Raw genomic sequence first — 23,108 nt, 5'->3', positions numbered from 1 at the left:
AACATTAAATATTTAATTTGCTTTCATGATTAAAATCCTCAACTATTTTATGAATCACTCAAAGTGGACCGTAAGAATCTTAAATTGCTTTTAAGTGTAGATGGGACTATCAGGCTCCAGGGCAACTGTACAAGCAGTAGCGAGGCTCTGTCGAGTTTCTGCTGAAACAGTAATCTGACAGCCAGATAATTCCAGCAGCATTTACTATCAGTGATTAACTCTTTATCCTTTCATACCTTATTCTACAAATAAAAGAAGCGATTCTATAAAATAAATTTGTTTCTTTGGAGGACTTTATTCCTTAATCTGCATATGAATTCACACATTCCTTCATAAATTCATTTGAGTTGCATGGAAAATCCTGCATAATGTCCCATGGTATAAGAGCCCTGTATTTCTGTACTGGTGAAAACACAGGAACCTCCAATCTGGCATGCAATATGGCTTTTTCTGAAATTATTCCCATATCCATCGAGGCAATCACAGATTATATTTCCATCAAGAAGCTTTATTTTCAGTCCACACACTATCACCATGATGTCAAGTTCATGTAACAAACTGTTTAACGAGTCCGTACACCCGCCACACCACTGCTATAAACATCACAATCATGGAAATCACGAAGAACCAGATACCTTTACTGTTAATCACGACATCAGTCTGAAAATGGGAAACAAATACTGTGATTTAGCATTATCTCTAGATAAAATTGTTTATCTGGTTGATAATTGTTAAACGCCATTTGTAAACAGCTTTTCAGCAATGTAATAGTAGTGACTTGTTCCATACCACTTCCAGAAAAAAAACAAGTTTCAAACATAAATCAAGTTCAACACATGAAATGTTTTTGTATGCCAAATCATTACAAGGTATCAGTGGCCAAATATGTCACTTCTTGGTAGGTATTCATGCACACACCTTATCAAGTTAACGAGACAGGGCTTACATGTTTACAATTTTGCTCTTGTTCTTTGAAATGAAGGCACACCTTCCCTACATGAAACAGAAGTAGCAAATGAACAGTTAAATAAATATAATGCTGGTTAAATTGTCACAGAGAGCATCAGCCAAAACCTGGGATCTAATTGGTTGTTTCTACTGTGCATGCCAGAAGACTTCTAATACGTATGAGCTTTTACATTTATAATGTACACAAAGATTTACTTCTGAAGAGTTTACCTCTCATCTCAAACCTTAATTATATCACTGCAGTCCTTACTGTTCTGTGTAGGAATTTCAATAATAGAGGATTTTTTTCAGCATTCTAGTATTAAATTGGTGATACTGTCATTTTCATGGGATGTTTTAACATGACAGAAAATGTGTCTTAACAAAGAGATCACATGCTGTTAAAACAATATTTTAAATATGCATGCTCGGTACCAAAATGCAAGACTGAAATGCATAATTAAAACAAATCTAAAAACAAGAGCACCGCCTTGCAGGTGCAGACACTCATCTGATTATTTTGTCTCTACATACTGTCCTACCATGATTTTCTAAGTCCAAAAAGGGCCATAATTCTTGCAAAAAGCAATGTAGAGTTATGGTACTTGTTGTACAGAGTCAGCTTTTAATGGGGAATAACTGCTCCAAGTTTTAAAGCAATAGCTTTGACTGTTAAGGAGAAAAGTTGACCTAAACATAAAACTTAACCTAGAAATCTGATTTTTTCTAAGTCCAAAATGGGCCATAATTCTTATAAAAAGCAGGATGGAGTTATGTTTCTTGCTGTACAGAGTCAGCTATTGATGGTGAACAAGTGTTGCAAGTTTCAAAGCAATAACTTTGATAGTTTAGGAGAAAAGCTGACCTAAACATAAAACTTAACCAAGAAATCTAATATTTTCTAAGTCCAAAAGGGGCCATAATTCTTGCAAAAAGCAGGAGGGAGTTATGTTTCTTGCTGTACAGAGTCAGCTATTGATGGTGAACAAGTGTTGCAAGTTTCAAAGCAATACCTTTGATAGTTTAGGAGAAAAGTTGACCTAAACATAAAACTTAACCAGGCAACGCCAACGCCGACTCCGATCATGTGATGACAAATACTCATCTTTTTTTCTCTCAAAAAATCAGATGAGCTAATAAATAAATACTTATTGATAAATTCTCATTTAATTATTAAGCTTTTTCCACATTTTATACAAGCATACTGTAAATGCAATTCTGTTTCCTGTCACAGCATGTGCATAATCTCTTAGGTTAAGTTGGTGCACCCATCCTTCTGTGCACTGGCACCAGTCCTATTCTGCAGATGTTATAACAAGAAAAAATATGGGTGATCCCTACCAATTAAACAGCTCAATGTTTTCATTTTTTTTACAACAAAGATTAATTTCAAAATGAATTTACAATTCACGCAGTTCTATTTCTTGCAACTAATGTTAAGTCAGAGATGGTGAGTGTCGGTCTGGTGGTTATGGTTTTAGCCGGTCAACCAAATGGTTGTGGGTTCGAGCATCTATAGCATCACAACAACACCTTCTCATGCAACACCAGTACATACAAACATTTTTTCTTTAATAGTACCTGTTTAAATCCTGAGACCTGACCTTTAGGTAGTGGAGGTGGCACTGATACAGGTCGTTTCACTTCTCCATCTTTCACTAGTCTACATTTCATAAAATGTTTGCCTGTCTCCGTAATCTCCACAGTAACTAACTTCCCCATCAAATTCTCATCTTTAGGAACCAGCACCTATTTAATGTAATACAAAGTTATTTTGTTTTTGTTTTCAAGTGTTTAGTTGCAATGACTGCAGTCATAAGGAAACATTCAAGCCACTGTTCAGTGAGAAAACTGAAGCTCTTAACACTGTTTCAGATACAGCAAGATACTAAGGTAGAAATGCTAATCTACTGTCTCTGCATCTAAGTTTATCCATAGTCACCTCTGGTAACACTTTTGGCAATTCCTGTAGTGAGAGGAAAGTGCACTTAAATTATTGACTTGTCCCTGATTCATTTGCACATTAACCCACCACTGTTTACCCAATTATGACTTAATTTGGCTTTGAAATACATAAAACAGTGTTCACCTTACATGATTATGACTTCTTATGGCCTACATAAAACACCATTCACATTACCTGATCACCAAATAATTTATGGCCTATGTAAACCAATGTTCACCTTACGTGATTGTAAGATTTATTATAGCCAATGTAAAACACAGTTTGCCTTACATGATCATAAGATTTACAGCCAAGGTAAAATACTATTCACCTTACCTAATCATAAAAGACTTGTTATGACCTATGTAAACTACTGTTCCCTTATCTGAACACAAGATCTGGTATGCCCTATAAAAGATACTGTTTGCCCTACCTGATAAAAAATTAATATGTTGTGACCTACGTGAAACACTGCTCACCTTACCTGATCATAAGACTTGTTATGGCCTACATAATATTGTTTGTCATGAGATATTTCTGTGACCAAGACTTCTTGTGTCTCACCAAGCTGAAAATGTAAGTGGATTGTTATCATATATACAGGCATATGCTTCACTGTCAGTAACCATCAATGATACATACTACTGGAAACTGGAAAAACTTTCAGGGTTTAAACAGAACATTTTATAGAGCAGTTATATCAAATATAGTTTCCATATATGTAACATTTTTCTCAAGCAACAATTTCTAATTTTTCTGGTAACATACACATTGTTGTTGCCTTAAATTAAATGCTTGATATACCACTCTTCCAACTGAGTAGAGTCTGGAAGGCCTTAGTATACACTTGATGCCTCAAAATGTAGCTGTTAATATTACATTATAAACAAGACTTTTTCATTATTTGAATTTAAGTAGTGAATTTAGTATACGGTCTAAGAACAGCATGCTATGGCACTAACCAAACTTAACTGACATAATATCATAAAGTGTAGTCGAATCAGTTTATGTAAGATATGTGAGGATAGTGCAACACAAACATTAATATTTTTCTTTATTTTATAGTGTTAAAATTTGTATTATAATCCAACTTTAGCATTTACCTTGTGTGTGTAGGGGTGATATGATTGAAACAGCTCAGACACCCTCTTTGTTCTTTTCTTTACCTGTAATAGAGAAATGATTACCTATATTCATGTACATTTTGTAAACAAAATAATCAGTTTGAAAGGCATCAGTACATTAAAATAAAACTAGAGCTGCTTTTGAGAAAAGCACATGTCTCCCACAACTGCCTAACCATCTGAATAAGTCTGTCTTTATATACTGTTTACTCACAGAAAATATACCTTTCATTATTTGATAGTTTTGGAGTAAGTTTTGGAGTAAATGGCCTTTCATTATGTATATGAGTCAACCATGCACCAAGACCTGTAACACTGGCATCAGTATTTTCTGTAATTCAAGGGCCATAATTCCGAAGTGCCTGGGCCGATTTGGCTAGTTATCGAACATGGCTGAGGACTTATTGGCAAACACATTTTGTTCAAGTTTGGTGAAGATCGGATGAGAACTGTTCGACTTAAGAGCGTGGACAAGATTTGTGACAGACACACACACACACACACAGACAGGAGTAAATCAATATGTCTCCCACCACAGTGGTGTGGGAGACATAATAAATATGTGCTTCAATACTTATTTATATCTACAGTATGGAAAACAACACATTAATTGAAATTATGAATTTCATTTCCATTACATGAAGTACATGCAAAACTGTTTTTGGATTAGGTGTTCTTTGGACTCCTGACCAGCACTTGTCTTTTAGCTTGATAAGTAATGGTCAAGCACTTCTTAAAATACCCTCCCTGTGGGGATCCATATCAGTATTTTTAAGCTCCATCCCTAACCCACCACTTACAAACAATAAAACAATCTTACCTCGGGTGGTGGTATCCGAGGCATATTTGCTGCTGGTGTTCCAGGGCGAGGGAAAAACTGGTTGATAAATAAACTCGGGAATTTATAGTCTCTGACTAGCTGCATTGTTTCCTCAAAATCTGCTTCTGTTTCTGTTGGAAACCCACATATCAAATCTGTTGCTACAGTAACATTTGGAACACTGAAACAACACAGACCTCATATAAAAATTTATTTACTAGGTACATGTAACACATAGAGGATATTTGTTTGTTTTGAGTGAATATGGAATATATCTCACTGAGCGCGAGTGAAAATGTGAAAATTTCTCACTTTGAGGTGAGATATTCTATATTCATGAAAAACAAACAAATTTTCTTTTTATTTTATGCTTAATTATGTTGAGATATGCATTTTGCAACAATTTTTAATCGCAGCGCGGGAAACAGACGCGCGTAAACGAACATGACGTCAGACGTGTTGTGACGTTAGAAAGACGCACACGACAAAGTTACATTTTATTTTATTTCTTTTTGCACAACATTATGAAATTCTCATTAAGTAAAATAATTTGAATCGAGAAATATACTATAGAGAACAAAGTGCGACTACAATTTTCATCCTGTTATAAGCAAATAATTAAAAATTTATACACAATGTACAAGTATATCGGCAAAGCTATATCATTTACAGTGAGTGATATGCAATGAGTGATATGGATTATATCTCACTGATAAAACAAAGTACTTCATCTATTGTAAAATAAATTTAGTTATCTAACCTTTACCCTACTCAGTTTCTATAATGAACTTGTCCATCTCTCAATTTGGACAATACCATGAATTATTAAAAGAGATGCATACCAAAAAGATATTGACTGAATGGCAAACAGTGCAGATCATGATCAGACTGCATGGATGTGCAGACTGATCATGATCTGCACTGGTCGCAAAGGCAGAATCAAACATGTCCAGCATGGTAAGCGTTAATATATCATAACCAACAAATTCAAGTCAATCAAGATTAAAGTCTAATCTGGTTAATTTGCTTGCTTGTCTTTAGGTAATTGCTAAAATCAATGACACATCATTTTTACTTTGATTAATCCTTGAACTATTTAGTATAACATCAATATAAGTTTATAATCCATGTTGCTTTGTACTATATATATATATACCAAATGGACAACAAGCAAGAAAACTGAGGTCATTCTCTCAAACAGACCTACAAATAGTGAATCAATATATACTCTGAATAACTCATATGCTTTAATGGTTTCTTCCTAACAAGTGAATTTTTACTGTAGAATTTCAAACTTAATAAGACCATTGTGAATCATAATGTATATACCAACTTGTTGAGAAGAAGTAGGAAAAATATACTGTGTTTGGAAATATTTTTTGTTTTGTACTGACATTATATATTCCATACAAAACAGAGAACTTCTTTTTCAAAAGTAAAATAACTTCTTTAAACGGATAACAAACATGTAGTTTAAGTAATATCCAGGAGAAATTTTATTTGTATTTTGAGTTCCTGTACAAGTTTTGAGATAACCAATTTGAGGGAAAGACAGCAGACTATAAAAATACTGACTGTTCTTTCAGGAAGTCTACAACATGTCTGAAGTCTGCCTCACAATATTCTCTTTTCATATCCATTAAAACACTGTCTGATGCTGACTGTACGGGTACATGGAGGAACGAGTATACACGGGGGTGATTTAAAATTTTGGCTATTTCCTGAAATGTAAGAACACTATCTGAGGTTTACTGTACAAGAACATGGAGGAAAGAGTATACATTTCAGGGCTTGACCAATCCACTTGTTCGCTCATAAATACGAGTAGAAATCCACCCTCCGCAAATGAAACTTGCTGTAGTACTTGTCCTGCAGAACGAGTACAATTTTTAACCAAAAATGTAACAAGAAATGCGGCAATGCCACGAAACCAGGTTTTCAACACTTTTCATAAGAATAAAAAAGTATACTGAATCACAGTGCACCACTTTAAAGCACAACCCTAACCCTAACCCTAACTTTAAAGCACAACCCTAACCCTAACCCTATTTTTAGTAACAATGACCTTGACCTTGATCCCAGAAACCCCAAAATCAATCCCAAGCTACAACATAAGAATAAAAAGTATACTGAATCACAGTGCACCAGTTTAAAGCACAACCCTAACCCTAACCCTATTTTTAGTAACAATGACTTTGACCTTGATCCCAGAAACCCCAAAATCAATCCCAAGCTACAACTTTATATAAGTTTTCTATACACCAAGTTTCATCATGATAGCTCATTCCTAAGTGAAGTTATTGACCGGAAATACTTTTTCTATTTTAAGTAACAGTGACCTTGAGCTTGACCCCAGAAACCCCAAAATCAATCCCAGCCTTTGTCTTGATATAAGCTACATACATACCAAGTTTTATTCAAATATCTTTACCGAAACAAAAGTTATTGACCGGAAACACCAGTTTGACGCCGCCGCCGCCGCCACCGCCCGCCCGACCAACGACATACCCCAATCTAATAACTTAGGTTTTCAACGAAAACCTGGTTCCTGGTTAATAAATCCAGTTAAAATGGAGACATGCAGATGCCAGAAAGCTAAAAAATCTAAAACAAAAGTTTATTTGTTGTTCACAACTCTAAAATATGAACGGCACCACTATGGTACATTAGCTAGATGCTTGAATGTCCATAAAAAAGATTCCAGTATAATACTGTTTTTAAAAGACTTTGAAATAAACTTGTTTTTCTTTCGTAAATTTCAGGACGAGTACAAATTGTGGCAGGGAAAATGAAAATTCTAAGCAGCTCATCCTGCAGGACAAGTTCCTTTCAAAATATTTAATGAGCCTTGCACTGGTATGGTTTAGAATTTTTGGCTATTTCCTGGAATGTAAAAAAGAGTACTTTCCTAGACTGAAACTAAACATATATCACTTTTACATCTTTTAAATGAAGAAGCTAGATCTCATGCAATAAAGTTCATAAAACTGAAATATTCCACTTACAGGAAGATGTTCAAGAATATATGGGGGATTCGTCATCCCAAGCCTCATTCTGGCCCCTTCAGGGATCACCTCAACCAGCTGCCATAGTAACTGAGGTAATGTCACGCCTATGTCGTGACCATAGGCTCCAAGATCTTCTGAAGTCAACCATATTTCTACAACACCCTCTGAAGTTTAGAAAGTTATTTGTAATGATTAATTCTGTATTAAAACTTAAAGTGGCATTGATTATGCACGTCTTACTGCACGTCTTACTGCACATAGTGTGTTTTTGGTAAATGTTTTATAAAGGCACTTTTCGGCTGCTTTGTATTTAAATGTGTTAAATCAACAATAATGCCGCATAAGTATATGAAGCTGATGCTTTAGAAATAAAGAAATCGGACAAATAAAATAATAGTTCTTTTCTTCAATCTTCTATGCAGTAATCTCCTTTACCTAAAGGTAGAGATTTCTGAAGTTGAAGGGAAGAAACTCCTGCATGCAGTTTGACTTTTCTCAAAATGACTGCTCCGGTGAAAATAAGAAAAGTCATATTTGGAAACTTATCATTTCGTACTGGTAAAAGGAAGAGTTTAGTATAATATTGGGTTAAAAGCTATAATTTCCTCCACTTTTTACACACATCTATTTTAGCTGGATTTTTACTTGAAAAATGCATATTATTCCACTTTAAATAAATCAAATACATAGTTAATACTAATTCATTTTAGCTTGATTGTGAAGAATTTTTAAGCTTATTTTAAACTACTCTCAAGCCTGTTTCCTAGAAAAGCCAGTCATGGCCTTAAAAGGTGTAGTTGTAGCCCAAGTGGCCCTCAAATGTACAACGTTTGGACTGAGCAGCCAACTCCTTAACTACAAGACCACCGGTCCCACTGTGAGGTGTTCTATTATAGCGTTAATTATTTTGGAATCTACAGATGAGCATAGGACATCTTAACCTTCAGCCTGCTGACAGCAAGTGATTCTGCCTTCGCCACCAGAACAGACCAAGATCAGCCTGCATATCCGTGCAGGCTGATCATGGTCTTCACTGTTTGCTATTCAGTCAGTAAATTTTCAGCGAACACCCCTTCGAATGATAAATGGTATTGTCCAAAATCAATGATGGACCAGTCCATTTTAGAAATTTAGCCGGGTAAAGGTCAATAAAACCATAAGATATAATAACTACTGTAAGTTTCTAGATGTGAGTAAATTCTAAAAGAAAGAAAATCTGACTTTCTATTGGTATCTATGAGACTGAATAGACGAAAATCTATCTGACTTTGAAGATTAATATGGCAGACTGGTAAATATACGTCATTTTTCACCAATACCAACACATTTCTTTTGACAAAATTGGCTTTTTCTACATATTCATTACCTTCAAACGATTGTTTTGCCCTTGCAACAATTTCCTCAGGAAGATAACTGCCTAGTTCTCCTCGAGCATGCTTTGTTTTACAGTACGTACACTGGTTCAAACAACTGAAATCAAATAATTTTCAAACTGAAAGAACATGTCAGGAATGAATCATTTTAATCATATTATCCTCTGAAGACAAGACTAAAGCTGTGAAATTTTTCATACCATCTTAAACAATTTCAACTGAAACTGCATAAATGTACACAGAATTGAAATTTATTTATCAGAAGTTCAGCACTATAAATATCAAATATATATACTTTCTTTACCCTGTATTGATCGCTATAATTTCGATGAGTGGGTTTTTCCTTATTTTTGGCAGGTTAAGCGATGCTCCACCCACTTTCTTCCCAGATTCCTTCTTTTGACCCAACATTCTAACACTATGTCCTGCAAAAATAAAAATTTCATGTTTTGTTATTTCATCTATCTACACATTTTTGGTCATTTTACACAGCATTCAACAGCACCTACCATTTCAGTGATTTCTAGCCTTGAACATATTACCAGCAGCTTTGGTAGTATTTTCAATGTTTCTAAATATTACTGCCAAGTTTTAAGTCTTGTTCTACATAATGTAGCTACTATGTTTTATAGACAATTAATGGGGCTGAAATTTGACCCCATTCCGTTCTTCAAAAAGTATGCCTTTTTTCCCAATTTTTGAAAAAAAATTCCCTCCAAATTTTGTTTGTGTACATATTCCAACACGATTCCTTGCAGATGTACATAATAATGTAAACCATACCATTTACAATACACAAAAAGTGCTTTTAAATCATTTTGTTGAAAAGATCTGCTTGGCCTGTATAACTGATGGTTCACTGTACCATAATTACCTCTAACAGGTAAAAGTTTTGCGGTTCCACTGCTTATTTAGAACCTGACTGTAGGCACGCAATATTACGTCAAGCAAGACTTGCTCCTTTCTTGGTACAAAGCTCATCTGTTTCATAATACATATGAGCCGCGCCATGAGAAAACCAATATAGTGGGTTTGCGACCAGCATGGATCCAGACCAGCCTGCGCATCCGCACAGTCTGGTCAGGATCCATGCTGTTCGCTTTCAAAGTATTTTGCAATTAGAGAAACCCTTAGTGAACAGCATGGATCCTGACCAGACTGCGCAAATACGCAGGCTGGTCTGGATCCATGCTGGTCACAAAGCCACTATGTTGGTTTTCCCATGGCACGGCTCATATACATTCACACTGAATGAATTACATACGTTCAATTAACAACCTACAACCTGTATGTAAATTCTATTGTAAATTAAGTGACCAGTAATTAAACATGCATATGTAAAATAGGTTTGACTGTCCAAACTTACCTTTTAATGTTTCCTCTACAACCTCTACGACCCTGTCAATCTGCTGTACACCAACTACACTCAAGCCCTGAAATACAGTTTCAAACATTTGACATAATACACTTGATTAGTTTAACCTTTAGCCCACTAATCTCTAAAATGAACTGGTCCATCATTCAATTTGGGCAATTACCTTTATTATTCAAAGGGGTGTTCACTGAAAATATACTGACTGAATAGCAAACAGTGCAGACCATGATCAGCCTGCACATCTGTGCAGGCTGATCTTGGTGTGCACTGTCACAAAGGCAGCAGAATCACTTGCTTTACATTGATTGCAGAGACTATGCTTGATAACTGTTTCCTGGTTTTCAAATCAGAGCCTGTGCCCAAGACAGGGAATACTGAGAATATGACTCTTTATTTTAATTATCTATTAAAGGGATTCAAACCCTACAGATTCCGGGTTAGAAGTCAAGATATTCTATCCATGTATCATTTCCAAATTACACTGCATTCTAAGGTTATTCCTATTCTCTGTATGATATTGCAAGATGTTTTAAAATACAATGTTTTAATTTTTAATTGTCATATCTAGTTCCTTATAATTTTACATACATACATATATATATTAGTACTTATCTCAACAAACACAGCAAAATCCAAAGAATTCAAGGTATACGTTTCTTGTGCTTACATGCCTTCTATAGCCTGGGTGTTAATTTATAAAGCATATAGTAGTATCTATAAATGTTCATCTCTCTGTGACTTAGACCTTTGACTTACTGACCACAAAGCTGAAGGAGTCATGTACTTCATAAGCCCAATCATGCTATCAAGTAGGAAGGTTCTTGGTCAAGTGGTTCTCAAGTTATTGAGTGTAAACAGTTTTAAAGGTTTAGGCCCCAGTGACCTTGACCATTGACTTACTGATCCCAAAACCAATTTGGGTCATCTATTTCATAAGTCCAAACATGCTATCAAGTTTGAAGGTTCTGGGTCAATTGGGTCTCAAATCATTGAGCAGAAACTGTTTTCAAGGTTCAGTACCCTGTGGTTTTCACCTTTGACCTACTGACACTCAAACCGATAGAGGTCATCTACTCCATATGCCAAATCATGCTACCAACACTGAATATTCTGGGTCACATGGTTCGCAAGTTATTGGGTGGAACCTGTTTGCTCTAGCAAAGGACCAACGCATCCAACAGGTGCAAAGCAATATTGTTTGATAACATATGCAGACTAAATACCTGCATGTAGTCTCCCTTTGGTTGTCCCTGTGGTACACATCCTGCTATCACTATATACTTCTCCAGTTCTTTAGCAAGTTTGATCTCATTCCTAAAGTGGTCCTCTGCTGGACTTTTCACGGTGCAACTGTTTAACAACCACAGGTCTGCCGTCTTCTTGTCATCTTAAATGTTTCAAGTCATATGTGAACTACAGTAAAACCTTAAATAGCACGTATGTGTACAACGCAGGAGCAAATACCTACTTACAGTCTGATATTTTCCTTAGCTTGAAGTAATTCATAGTAAATTAACCTCTCCAGAGGAACAACCTTTGTACAACAAACAAATTTCAGTCTTCTCATGGTGTTCTCTATAAGAAGGTATACACTGTATTAACACATCAGTTCATTAGACACATTATAAAATGACCACAACTTGTAAACATACTGTAAAATATTGTATTATTGTGTCAATGTGTATAGTGTATGTATGGGCCAATGGCTTTCATGCTTAATAAAATAAACTTGACCATACTTTGAATATGCCTCTAATCTTACAACCACTGAAAGATGTTATGTAAGTATTTTGTATCATACAACTTAATAGAGATACAATGTACTGGTGAGTTAGGTTTTGGCAAATTTATTGCTGAAAAGCAAAATATTGCAGTAGCCAGCACGAAGTGTACCTGGCTTAAGGTAGTTCTGTACATTTGGATCATTCTTTTCTGTAATGGAGAATTTGATAAAACCCCAATTTTCAAATTTCAAAAAAAGGAAGAAAATTTGGCAACTATAAAAGATAAGAGTTGCATGCTTGCTGTTTCTTTGCTAAACTGATTTAAAAGATTTTGACCACATGCTTAGTTTTCTTAATGGGAGTGTATGGGAATATTATTTTGATGCCATTTTTGCAAACATAATTTTTTTTTGCAGTGTAGTCTTTAAAGAAACTGTCCAAACTTGTACATCAACATATTTACCTTTATATGGTCAATAAAATACATAGCTCTGCATACTTGGTTTTTGAGATATTTGCTCAGGATCTGAGAGATCAACAAATTTCATCTAACGCATTACTTGGAATTATTTCCCATAAAAACATTTCTATTATCATTTTTCTATCTTTAAACATAATGTTTTCAAATTTATAACTGTACACACAGGATGACATTTATAAGTAGGATGACCTCCCTTTCTGTATTCTTGGTTCAGACTTTATTCTATGTTATCTTGTTAAATGACATTACCTCATGACTTCCAGTTTATGAAATTATTAAATTTGCAGAAAAAAACTACTATAAACGCTTTGAAACAGGTAATATTTATTACATCTTACCATGCTACATAAAACTATAGTTAACGGTTTAATTTAATCTGTGTTAAAAGTAGCAACTTCTACCCATGAAAATGAAATGAAATGCAAACAACTTTGTATGCAATTTGGTTTCAGTCATATTTTCTTATACAGGAAGAAAATTAAAATCCATACTAAGCCCAAGGATTGCTAAAATGAGTTTGGATAAACACTGTGAATTACCTCCTTAAAGATCCGAATGGTCACTGAACACTTATGTTGTAAAATGAAGGTCACCTACCAACAATATTGTATCCAAATGCTGCTAGTTGTCCTGCCATGTACTCGGAATCGGAATTGTTATGAGAACAGCCCCAGGTTTTCACAAATATTTTCTGTGTTCCTGTATAAAACATATAAATTATAATGTACAAGTACCTGGGTATGTGAAATTTTATTTAATAATTGAAGTTTTTATCCTGTCTTATCTTCGAAACAAATTTGAGCCGTGGCATGACAAAACCAACATAGTGGGTATGCGACCAGCAAGGATCCAGACCAGCCTGCGCATCCGCGCAGTCTGGTAAGGATCCATGCTGTTCGCTAACAGTTTCTCCAATACCAATAGGCTTTAAAAGCGAACAGCATGGAGCCTGACCAGACTGCGCGGATGCGCAGGCTGGTCTGGATCCATGCTGGTCGCAAACCCACTATGTTGGTTTTCTCATGGCACGGCTCATTTATAATTTGTTTGACATTTGACTATGTATTGGTGATAATTCATTTTATTACAAGTTTTTCAGTTAATCAGTATAAGAGTGAAATATAGTATTATGTGGAATTTGCACAGTGAAAAATATTAAACATATTTCTCACTCATAAAAAAAACTATAAAATGGGTAAATATAGTCAAAACATGAAATAAAATAAAATGTGTTTGTTTTACATGTAAGCTCAACTAAACTTGCATTTATCAGTAATGATACTGAATGAAAAAGAACCAAAAAAAAAATCAACCCCTTTGGATAAAAAGTGATCAAAATAATCCACACTAACACCCAATCTGCACTAAACCCTTTTAAAATTTAAACTAAATTAAACAAGAATTTCCAGTTTACAAGTTATCATACCTGGTATAATACTATCAGCATCTACCTGCTCTGTTCTATCTTGTGTCTTGTGTTTCCTGGCTCGAGGTACAACATGTTTCTTGTTCCCAGCTCGTATGTCTGTCTCTGTCTCACCAGTGACAATATCTTCAATATCATCCAGAGGTAAGTCTCCGTGGAGGGGCATTCTTACTGCAAAATTAATGTTGATAATTCATTTATAATGTACATGAACTTAAGTTAGTTTTTTGTTTTGTTGTGTTTTATGTCAGACAAACACAATTTTAGGTGGCATGGTGACTTTCCACCTTACAATGGCAGTGGAAGACCCTGGGTGCCCTTCTTCACATTATTTCAGTCACAAGCAGGTACCCGAGTTAGCCCTTACCCTGCTAGATTTCTATAATGAACTGGCCCATCTTTCAATTTGGACAGTACCATGAAATATTAAAAGGGGTGTTTACCAAAAAGATACTGACTGAAATTGAATAGGCTACCATTTTTTCCTAATGTGATTTAAAACAAGAGGGCCATGATGGCCCTATATCGCTCACCTGTTATCATTGCACATGAGGACAAGAAGGTCCTCAGAAAAAATATCTAAATCCAAAGGACAGGAACAACTAAGGGAAGAAATTTAACCAAAAAGGAAAAACAATTCTTACAAGGTATAGATATGTCAAAATACACCTAAAAATTGGAGGTACCATCCATGTTGTACCACAGAAAAGTGGTCTCGGTTTTTCTGTACGGCCAATAGTAAAAAAGTTACTAAAAATAAGCTATTTATAGTAACGTAAAAGGAAAGTAATTAAAAACAAGAGCACCGCCTTGCGGGTGCTGACGCTCATCTGATTTTTTTTGTGTAATAGAAATATTGTCCTACCCATGATTTTCTAAGTCTAAAAAGGGCCATCATTCTTGCAAAAAGCAGGATAGAGTTATGTTTCTTGATGTACAGTGTCCACTTATGATGGTGAAAAACTGTTGCAAGTTTTAAAGCAATAGCTTTGATAGTTTATGAGAAAAGTTGACTTAAACATAATACTCAACCAAGAAAATGATTTTCTAAGTCCAAAAGGGGCAATAATTATTGCAAAAATCAGGATGGAGTTACGCTGCTTGCTGTACAGGGTCAGCTTATGATGGTGAACAAGTGTTGCAAGTTTCAAAGCAATAGCTTTGATAGTTTATGAAAAAAAGTTGACCTAAACATAAAACTTAACCAAGAAATCTGATATTTTCTAAGTCCAAAAGGGGCCATAAATCTTGCAAAAAGCAGGATGGAGTTATGTTTCTTGCTGTACAGGGTCAACTTATGATGGTGAACAAGTGTTGCAAGTTTTAAAGCAATACCTTTGATAGTTTAGGATAAAAGCTGACCTAAACATAAAACTTAACCAAGAAAACTGATTTTCTAAGTCCAAAAGGGGCAATAAATCTTGCAAAAAGCAAGATGGAGTTATGTTTCTTGCTGTACAGGGTCAGCTTATGATGGTGAACAAGTATTCCAAGTTTCAAAGCAATAGCTTTGACAGTTTGGGAGAAAAGTTGACCGAAACATAAAACTTAACCAAGAAATCTGATATTTTCTAAGTACAAAAGGGGCCATAAATCTTGCAAAAAGCAAGATGGAGTTATGTTTCTTGCTATACAGGGTCAGCTTATGATGGTGAACAAGTATTCCAAGTTTCAAAGCAATAGCTTTGATAGTTTAGGAGAAAAGCTGACCTAAACATAAAACTTAACCAGGCAACGCCGACGCAGACGCCGACGCCGACGCCGACAACCGCTCAAGTGATGACAATAACTCATCATTTTTTTTCAAAAAATCAGATGAGCTAAAAATACATATTGTAAGTGAACAAAAGAAGGATCTGCCAAATAAATCTGTTGACATAAATGAAATTTCAGATCAGTATCTTCATTAGTTATGGAGATATAGCAATTTTAAATTGAAATAAAGGGAGATAATTTGACATAAAATCAGTCCATAGTTATCTACCCTGATTGTCTCAGTCCAACTAATAACAATAATGAAATTTCAAATAAGTCCTATAAGGACTTACTGATATAAATCCATTTTGATTACAATCAGGGGAGGTAATCAGATATAAAATAACTCTGGAACCTACGATTGGATCTGATTTGTTATGGAATCCAAGATTTATTGTTGTTGAAGATATTTTGGAAGTTTGTATAAAAAAAAGCTATAAATGAAGTCTCTATATGGCTGCAAAAGCCAAAATAGCAAATTTTGGATATTTAAGGGGCCATAACTCTGGAACCCATGAAGGAATCTGGCCAGTTGAAGAAAGGAAGCAAGATCTTGTGGTGATAGAACTTGTGTGCAAGTTTAGTTAAAATCAAATCATAAATGAAGCTGCTATTGTGCAGACAAGGTCAAAATAGCTAATTTTGGCCCTTTCAGGGGCCATAACTCTGGAACCCATTATGGGATCTGGCCGGTTCAAGAAAGGAACCAAGATCTTATTATGACACAAGTATTGTGCAAGTTTGATTGAATTCAAATCATAAATGAAGCTGCTATTGTGCAGACAAGGTCAAAATAGCTAATTCTGGCCCTTTCTGGGGCCATCACTCTGGAACCCATAATGGAATCTCGCCAGTTCAAGAAAGGAAATGAGATCTTATGGTAATACAAGTTATGTGCCAGTTTGGTTAAAATAAAGTCATAAATGAAGCCGCTATTGTGCAGACAAGGTCAAAATAGCTAATTTTGGCCCTTTTCGGGGCCATAACTCTGTAACCCATAATGGGATCTGGCCAGTTCAAGAAAGGAACCGTGATCTTATGGTGATACAAGTTGTGTGCAAGTTTGGTTAAAATAAAATCATAAATGAAACCTCTATCGTGCAGACAAGAAATTGTTGACGCACAAAAATAGCAAATTCTGGCCCTTTAAGGGGCAATAACTCTAGAACCCATGATGGGATCTGGCCAGTTTTTGAAAGGAACTGAGATATCATGCCAATACATGTTTTGTACAAGTTTGATCAAAATTGCTTGCAAAATGTGGTCTCTTTCTTGTTCACAAAAAAATTGTGGACGGACGAAGGGTGATCACAAAAGCTCACCCTGTCACTATGTGACAGGTGAGCTAAAAACATGCTAATCAAACATGTATAGCATCGTCATTTCATACGATCTTCATTAATAAACACTTACTGTTCAAGAATGCATCACGCATGGTCAAGATTGAGGAACGCTTATTGAATTATTGACCTAATAAATACATATTCAAATCAATTTATCAGTGAAAATCAATTATATGTAGTTAATACTTTAGGCCACACCAAATTGAGAAGTTGTTCATTGGTTTTTTTGTGAAAAAATTGAGGCGGCGAGCGTAAAAATAATTTAAATATTTGTTTTTGAGAAAATAAGGAGCGAGCAAAGAGCGAAGAAATTAATATATTTGTCTTGTTTTGGCTCTTGATTAACTTATAAAAAATAGAATTACAGCCCTTTTACATAAGAAATAATTCACAAGGGATTGAGAAAACATGGGTACATGTTGCTGGTTTAGGTATATTTTGACCTGCAGATGCACAACAAAGCAAACTAGTGGAAAAAGGTAATAAAATAATGTATGAGTTTGAAAATGCTGTTGAAAACATGTTATATACAACAATGCATAACCTCAAACCATAGTCATGAAATAGATATGTGACTTGAATATTTACTGAGCACTATCAAAATGTAGCATTTTTCTGACTTTCAAAGTTTCTGATAAAGTCAAATATCTCTGTTACCATTTAAACTTGAAATAGTTATTTTCTATCAAAGTCTACACGAGGAGAAACAGTGTCCTTAACTCTGATTTGAATTTTGACAGAGTTTAATATGCCGCTTTTTAACTTAGAATGTTTTAGTTAAAGTTTTATCTAACGTCAAATATCCCTGTTACTTTCAAAGCTATTGACTATTATGCCTCTTTTACTGGAAAAGATCTAATTCAGAATCAAGCACTGAGAAAAGTTGAGCATATGCTTGTTTTTACTTTAAACCTTCTTAAGTAACGGATAAAATTTGTTGAAACAGTCTCAATTAATGTCTGTTATGGAGATTAACGTGAATTTACATTACTCTACTTGAGGACTGAAAAAATTGAAGATCTAAATTGGTCTGAACACAATTCATTATGTAAATTCCTTACCCAACCCACTCTTGTGTAAAATGTTGATCATTTTGACATGAAAAACAGAAAGCAGGGAAGTGACATGCATCAATATGTATTTACCCTTACCAAAATAATGTAGATTGATGTTATCAAATAAATTTGTGTGTGTTTTTCATCTAATTTTCAATGAAATAGGTCCAGTTTTTGTAGTAACTAAATTTGGTAAACATTGGAAGAAAATGGCCTAACTGCATTAAGGGGAAATAACTTTGATGCAAGTAAATATAAGTGTCTTCATATATTATAGACGAAATGTATTTATTGTGATAAAAGTCCATTTTAAAACAATCTGAGACTTTAATTAAATAAGCATTTGTACTCTGTTACGTCTGTAAAAAGTAGCCCACCAAAAAATTTTGCCTTGAATTTTTTCAATGGGGCGAGCGAAAGCCAAAAAACAAATAAGGAATATTTTTTTTGTGTTTCTGAAAATATATGAGCGGCAAATCAGGTGAACAACTTTTTAATTTGGCGTGGCCTTACAATGTCGTTCTTTTAACATGGACATGGTGGATACCAAATAATTGTGTCTACAACTCCAATTAATCACATGGTTAATCAACAATTTCTTTATATTACATTGTATTTTTTTGCACTTGCACATGTTGACAATCAAACGCAAAGTGTCAGACGTAACTGCAGCACTATTTGACTGAATACAATCACCTCTGGTGTAGCGGATAATTTGATTCGCTTTCACACTTCACGCGAAAATCTCACAAGTACCTGAAGTAGGCGGAGCTTTAATTATGCTATCACCCTGTGTGTGTATGTGCATCTGACACTCATTTTGACATCTTGTAAATTGTTAACAGTACGAGGAGTGGTAATCATAGCGGATGGTATTCTTAAAAATCAGACGACTTGAATTTTGCTTTAAGGTTAGAATTAGATTTCGTTCGGCTAAGACTCAGACTCATGGAGTGAATTGTCCGATGATGGGGACTTCGACGATGATGTGGACTGGAGTATTCAGTGTAAAGATTGTTTGAAAACATGGCAGCATAATGCCTTTATTATTCCTTCAAACATGCACAGATGTCGGTAAAACAAAATTTTTATGGTGCAAAAAAAAAAAAAATATTTTATGGTGTTAAAGTTTGGGCTAGTGAAATTGGTTTTCGGGCTTGGAAAATTCCGAATGGGATCTGAATTTCGTAGAATGTTTCTCATTGCAGAGTTGGTGCAGCCGTTCTGCGCCTGCGCGGAATAATTATCCATTGGAGCGCACGGCAAAATTACTCATTTTTTTGCATGTCCGCACGCATTTAGAGTATCAAATGCATAATATACTGACTAGAGGTTAGGGTTAGTATCACCATGGTTACAAAATATATACTTTTAAGATATTTTCTTTCAAATTTAGTTAATCCGGTATATACCGGAGTCTGTAATATATCACAGGTGCACCAAATCTGTAGGCCTAACTAAACTAAAGGAACCAGCGTGGGAGCCATCTGGTCTAGTCGCGTAATGGCTGCCAGGTATTTGAACACTAATTTTTCACTTGGCATGGCAACAGAGGTCTAAATTGAGGCTAGTTTTTGCTTAAATTTCACTGTGGATGTATAATTTGTTGACATTTTGGTAGGAAAAATGGGAGAGCAGGTTGTATTTGGTGAAGTCAAGCTCAATTTTAGTATGAGTAGTACTTCCAGGTCACAGCAGTGTGATTTTGATGTCAGTTTACAGTAAGTAAATGTGACCAGAGAAATCTCTCTTAGAAGATCCATGACCCCTACTTTTCTCTTCATTTTGTATCAGTTTTATCATAACTCTTTAAAGTGAGGTAAGGATTTGTTCTCTGAAATGGGTCTAGCTATGTTTGGTAGCCTTTTGAAAAAGGTCAGTTTTATATAGAATATATAAGGAAAACTATTTAGGCTATTGTGACCTGTATTTACACTCACCAGTCATGTATTTTCGCGACATGAAATTTAAACACTTTTCTCTATAGCAAAAGAAGCTGATTTTAACCAGTCATAAAGACAAACGCAAAACATTGTAATAAAAAATTATTTCTTACCATTATTTGCCCTAGAAATGCGGATATTTCTAATAAAAAAAATAATGACACAATACCGGATGTTGTGCGTGATGTTGTTGTTGTCTTCTGGCTGCAATATATCCTGTACTGTACCGTCCTTGTCTAAGGTCACAACCAGTTAAATAGTTTTCCCTATATATTCTATATAAAACTGACATTTTTTAAAGAGCCAAACATAGCTAGACCCATTTCAGGGAACAAATCCTTACCTCATTTTAAAGAGTTATGATAAAACTGATATAAAATGAAGAGAAAAGTAGGGGTCATGTATCTTCTAAGAGAGATTTCTCAGGTCACATTTGCTTACTGTAAACTGACATCAAAATCACACTGCTGTGACCTGGAAGTACTACTCATACTACAATTCACCAAATACAACCTACTCTCACATTTTTCCTACCAAAATGTCACAAATACATCCACAATGAAATTTAAACATAAACTAGCTTTAATTTAGACCTCTGTTGCCATGCCAAGTGAAAAATTAGTGTTCAAATACCTGGCAGCCATTACGCGACTAGACCAGATGGCTCCCACGCTGGTTCATTAAGTTTAGTTAGGCCTCTAACAGGGTAGCAGGGTACACTTAGATTCGAACATTTTGGGCACGGACAGTCTTACATGTCGCAAGTCGCAATATTTCACTTCCCTTATAACTGAATCAAGGTGGCCATATTATAAATTGCGTGCATGTTTTGTGCTTTTAATTAATGGCAAGATCAGGATTCTCATACAAGAATAAAGAAAGTAATCAAAACGATTTCAAGTGTTACAACATCCATGAAAAATAGCATGCCAAAATCATCAATTTTGCACTTTTTGAACAGCCTGCAATGATCCCGCTGCAAGAACAATGCCTAATTTTACTGCATTTCTCAATTTAATAGTCCTTACTGAACTTCGGGATATAAACGGAATGGGGGCCCATCCAGCTCGTTTTTTTCCCCACAAAATAGCGAAAATATTCCTGAGTGTCAATCAACAAGCACAGAACCCTTCCGTGATTTGAATTTTCCGCGAAAAGGTGCCTCATTGAGTAATACAAAGAATTTTACACGTGTCGGCTGTATAAATTTTCTAAAGAATTAACAATCATTATCTCTCACCTTAATTTACAGACATCCATAATCACGAAGTTCTAATTATAACAAATATTGACGGGGGCCAAAATTCGAAGTGTACCCTGCTAACTTAAGATTTTTCAATTAATGAACAAAAGAGGGTTTTACTAGTTCTGAACTTTTATATGTCTTTCGCAAATTAAACCAAGAAAAATGTTTTCAATAGCATGAAAAGAAGTCTGTATGAGAGAGTCTAAACTTGCCCACCCATAATGCGCAAATTTAGGCATTTCCTTCTTCTTCTTCTTCCGTGTACAGGACTCTAAAAACTGGAATGTACTTTGTCCACGGTTGGGTTGGGGCGAGACAGTCACATCTCTAAAGGCTGTACAGTTAAAAGTTGACTATATACAGTTAAAACTATGGTACACACATGAGCTGTCTACACCGAGTACAGAGGCGGAACTGCTACAGAGGCATGGAGAGCAGCCTTGAAGGCCTCGATGTCTGTGATGTCCGTGACCGTGGTTGGCAAGCAGTTCCAGTCCTGTATCGTCCTGGGAAAAGAAGGACTGCTTATACACAGTGACGTTCGTGTATGGGAGAAATAGCTTCCTGGAACCCCTGGTCCTGCTGTCGCTGCCTCTGACAATCTGTGCTGCCTCTGGAATGTCCACTAAGTTGTGGGAGATCTTAAAGAGCATGGTCAATCGTAAGATTCTTTGGCGCACTTGATGAGGTTCCCAGCCGAGTCCATTAACCATTGCTGTGACGCATCCCGGAGTCCTGTCAGTGTAGTTGTTACACGCGTATCTGGCAGCAAGACGCTAGACTTTGTCAAGACGGTTGACATCTTCAGCTTTGTAAGGGTCCCAGGAAGCTGCAGCATATTCCATTGTAGGTCGCACCATTGATTTGTAGGTGGTGTCGCGGACCGCTTTGCTGCAATCTCTCAGGTTGCGGCGGAGAAATCCAAGTGTTCGTAATGCCTTGGCTGCTGCTGCTTGAGTGTGCTTCTCCCACTGAAGGTCGTCGCTGAGTGTTACCCCAAGGTACTTGGCCCTGTCGTTAACTTGAAGACGCTGACCATGGAGATAGTAGCTGGTCTGCCGACAGTGACGTTTGTTTGTTGTAATCCTCAGCACGATACATTTATCGGGGTGGAAGCTCATCTGCCACTTGGATTCCCAGGCCTCCAGAGCTTTGAGGTCTTCTTGGAGCTTGGTGGCATCTTCATCGTTGCGGATGTGTTTATATAGAAGCGTATCATCAGAAAACAGGTTGGTTTGAGACGACTGACAAACAGTGGGAAGATCGTTGATGTATACCAGGAATAAGAGGGGTCCCAACACTGTTCCCAAGAACTTCAAGTTTCTCTGAAGAACTCCCCTCTACAAGGACTTGCTGTGTTCTGTTGTTTAGGAAAGACGATATCCACTGAAGCGTGTTATTACGGATGCCGTAGAAATTTAGCTTAAGTAAGAGACTTTGAAATGGGACCTTGTCAAAAGCTTTTGCAAAGTCCAAAAGTATGACGTCCACCTGATCTTTTCCGGATTTGAGGTTCTTGGCTATACCCTGGATGGTAGAGAT

The 23,108-nt window shown here is 35.8% G+C and overlaps 1 protein-coding gene across 2 annotated transcripts; it reads right to left on the bottom strand.

Annotated features, from left to right (window-relative positions):
- Positions 1-271: 271 nt before the first annotated feature.
- Positions 272-20,548, bottom strand: LOC123524882 (threonylcarbamoyladenosine tRNA methylthiotransferase-like). 2 transcript variants are annotated; one of them, XM_045303468.2, is made up of 14 exons: positions 20,490-20,548; positions 14,225-14,395; positions 13,396-13,497; positions 11,817-11,980; positions 10,585-10,651; positions 9,523-9,643; positions 9,212-9,315; positions 7,843-8,009; positions 6,413-6,558; positions 4,838-5,018; positions 3,997-4,059; positions 3,378-3,461; positions 2,530-2,697; positions 272-660 (listed from the first exon to the last, which is right to left on the bottom strand). In XM_045303468.2, exons 2-14 carry the CDS (start codon positions 14,388-14,390, stop codon positions 547-549), a joined length of 1,647 nt encoding a protein of 548 aa, XP_045159403.2. In that variant the 5' UTR covers positions 14,391-14,395; positions 20,490-20,548; the 3' UTR covers positions 272-546. The 2 variants fall into 2 exon arrangements, with proteins under 2 accessions (XP_045159403.2, XP_045159402.2); XM_045303467.2 differs by having other exon boundaries at positions 20,434-20,521.
- Between the last annotated feature and the right edge of the window lie 2,560 nt (positions 20,549-23,108).

Source organism: Mercenaria mercenaria, chromosome 3, assembly GCF_021730395.1.
Source record: "Mercenaria mercenaria strain notata chromosome 3, MADL_Memer_1, whole genome shotgun sequence".
NCBI lineage: Eukaryota > Metazoa > Mollusca > Bivalvia > Venerida > Veneridae > Mercenaria > Mercenaria mercenaria.
The sequence above is the reverse complement of the archived record's forward strand: the minus strand, read 5'-3'. Positions and strand labels throughout refer to the sequence as shown.

Excerpts from the sequence above, each read along its gene's own strand:
- LOC123524882 (XM_045303468.2), bottom strand. The coding sequence starts at position 14,390 with ATGCCCCTCCACGGAGACTTACCTCTGGATGATATTGAAGATATTGTC. Across the intron at positions 3,462-3,996 it reads ATCACCCCTACACACACAAG|CTTGGTGAGACACAAGAAGT; the intron begins GTAAATGCTAAA and ends TTACATTTTCAG. Across the intron at positions 661-2,529 it reads AGGTCTCAGGATTTAAACAG|ACTGATGTCGTGATTAACAG; the intron begins GTACTATTAAAG and ends TCCCATTTTCAG.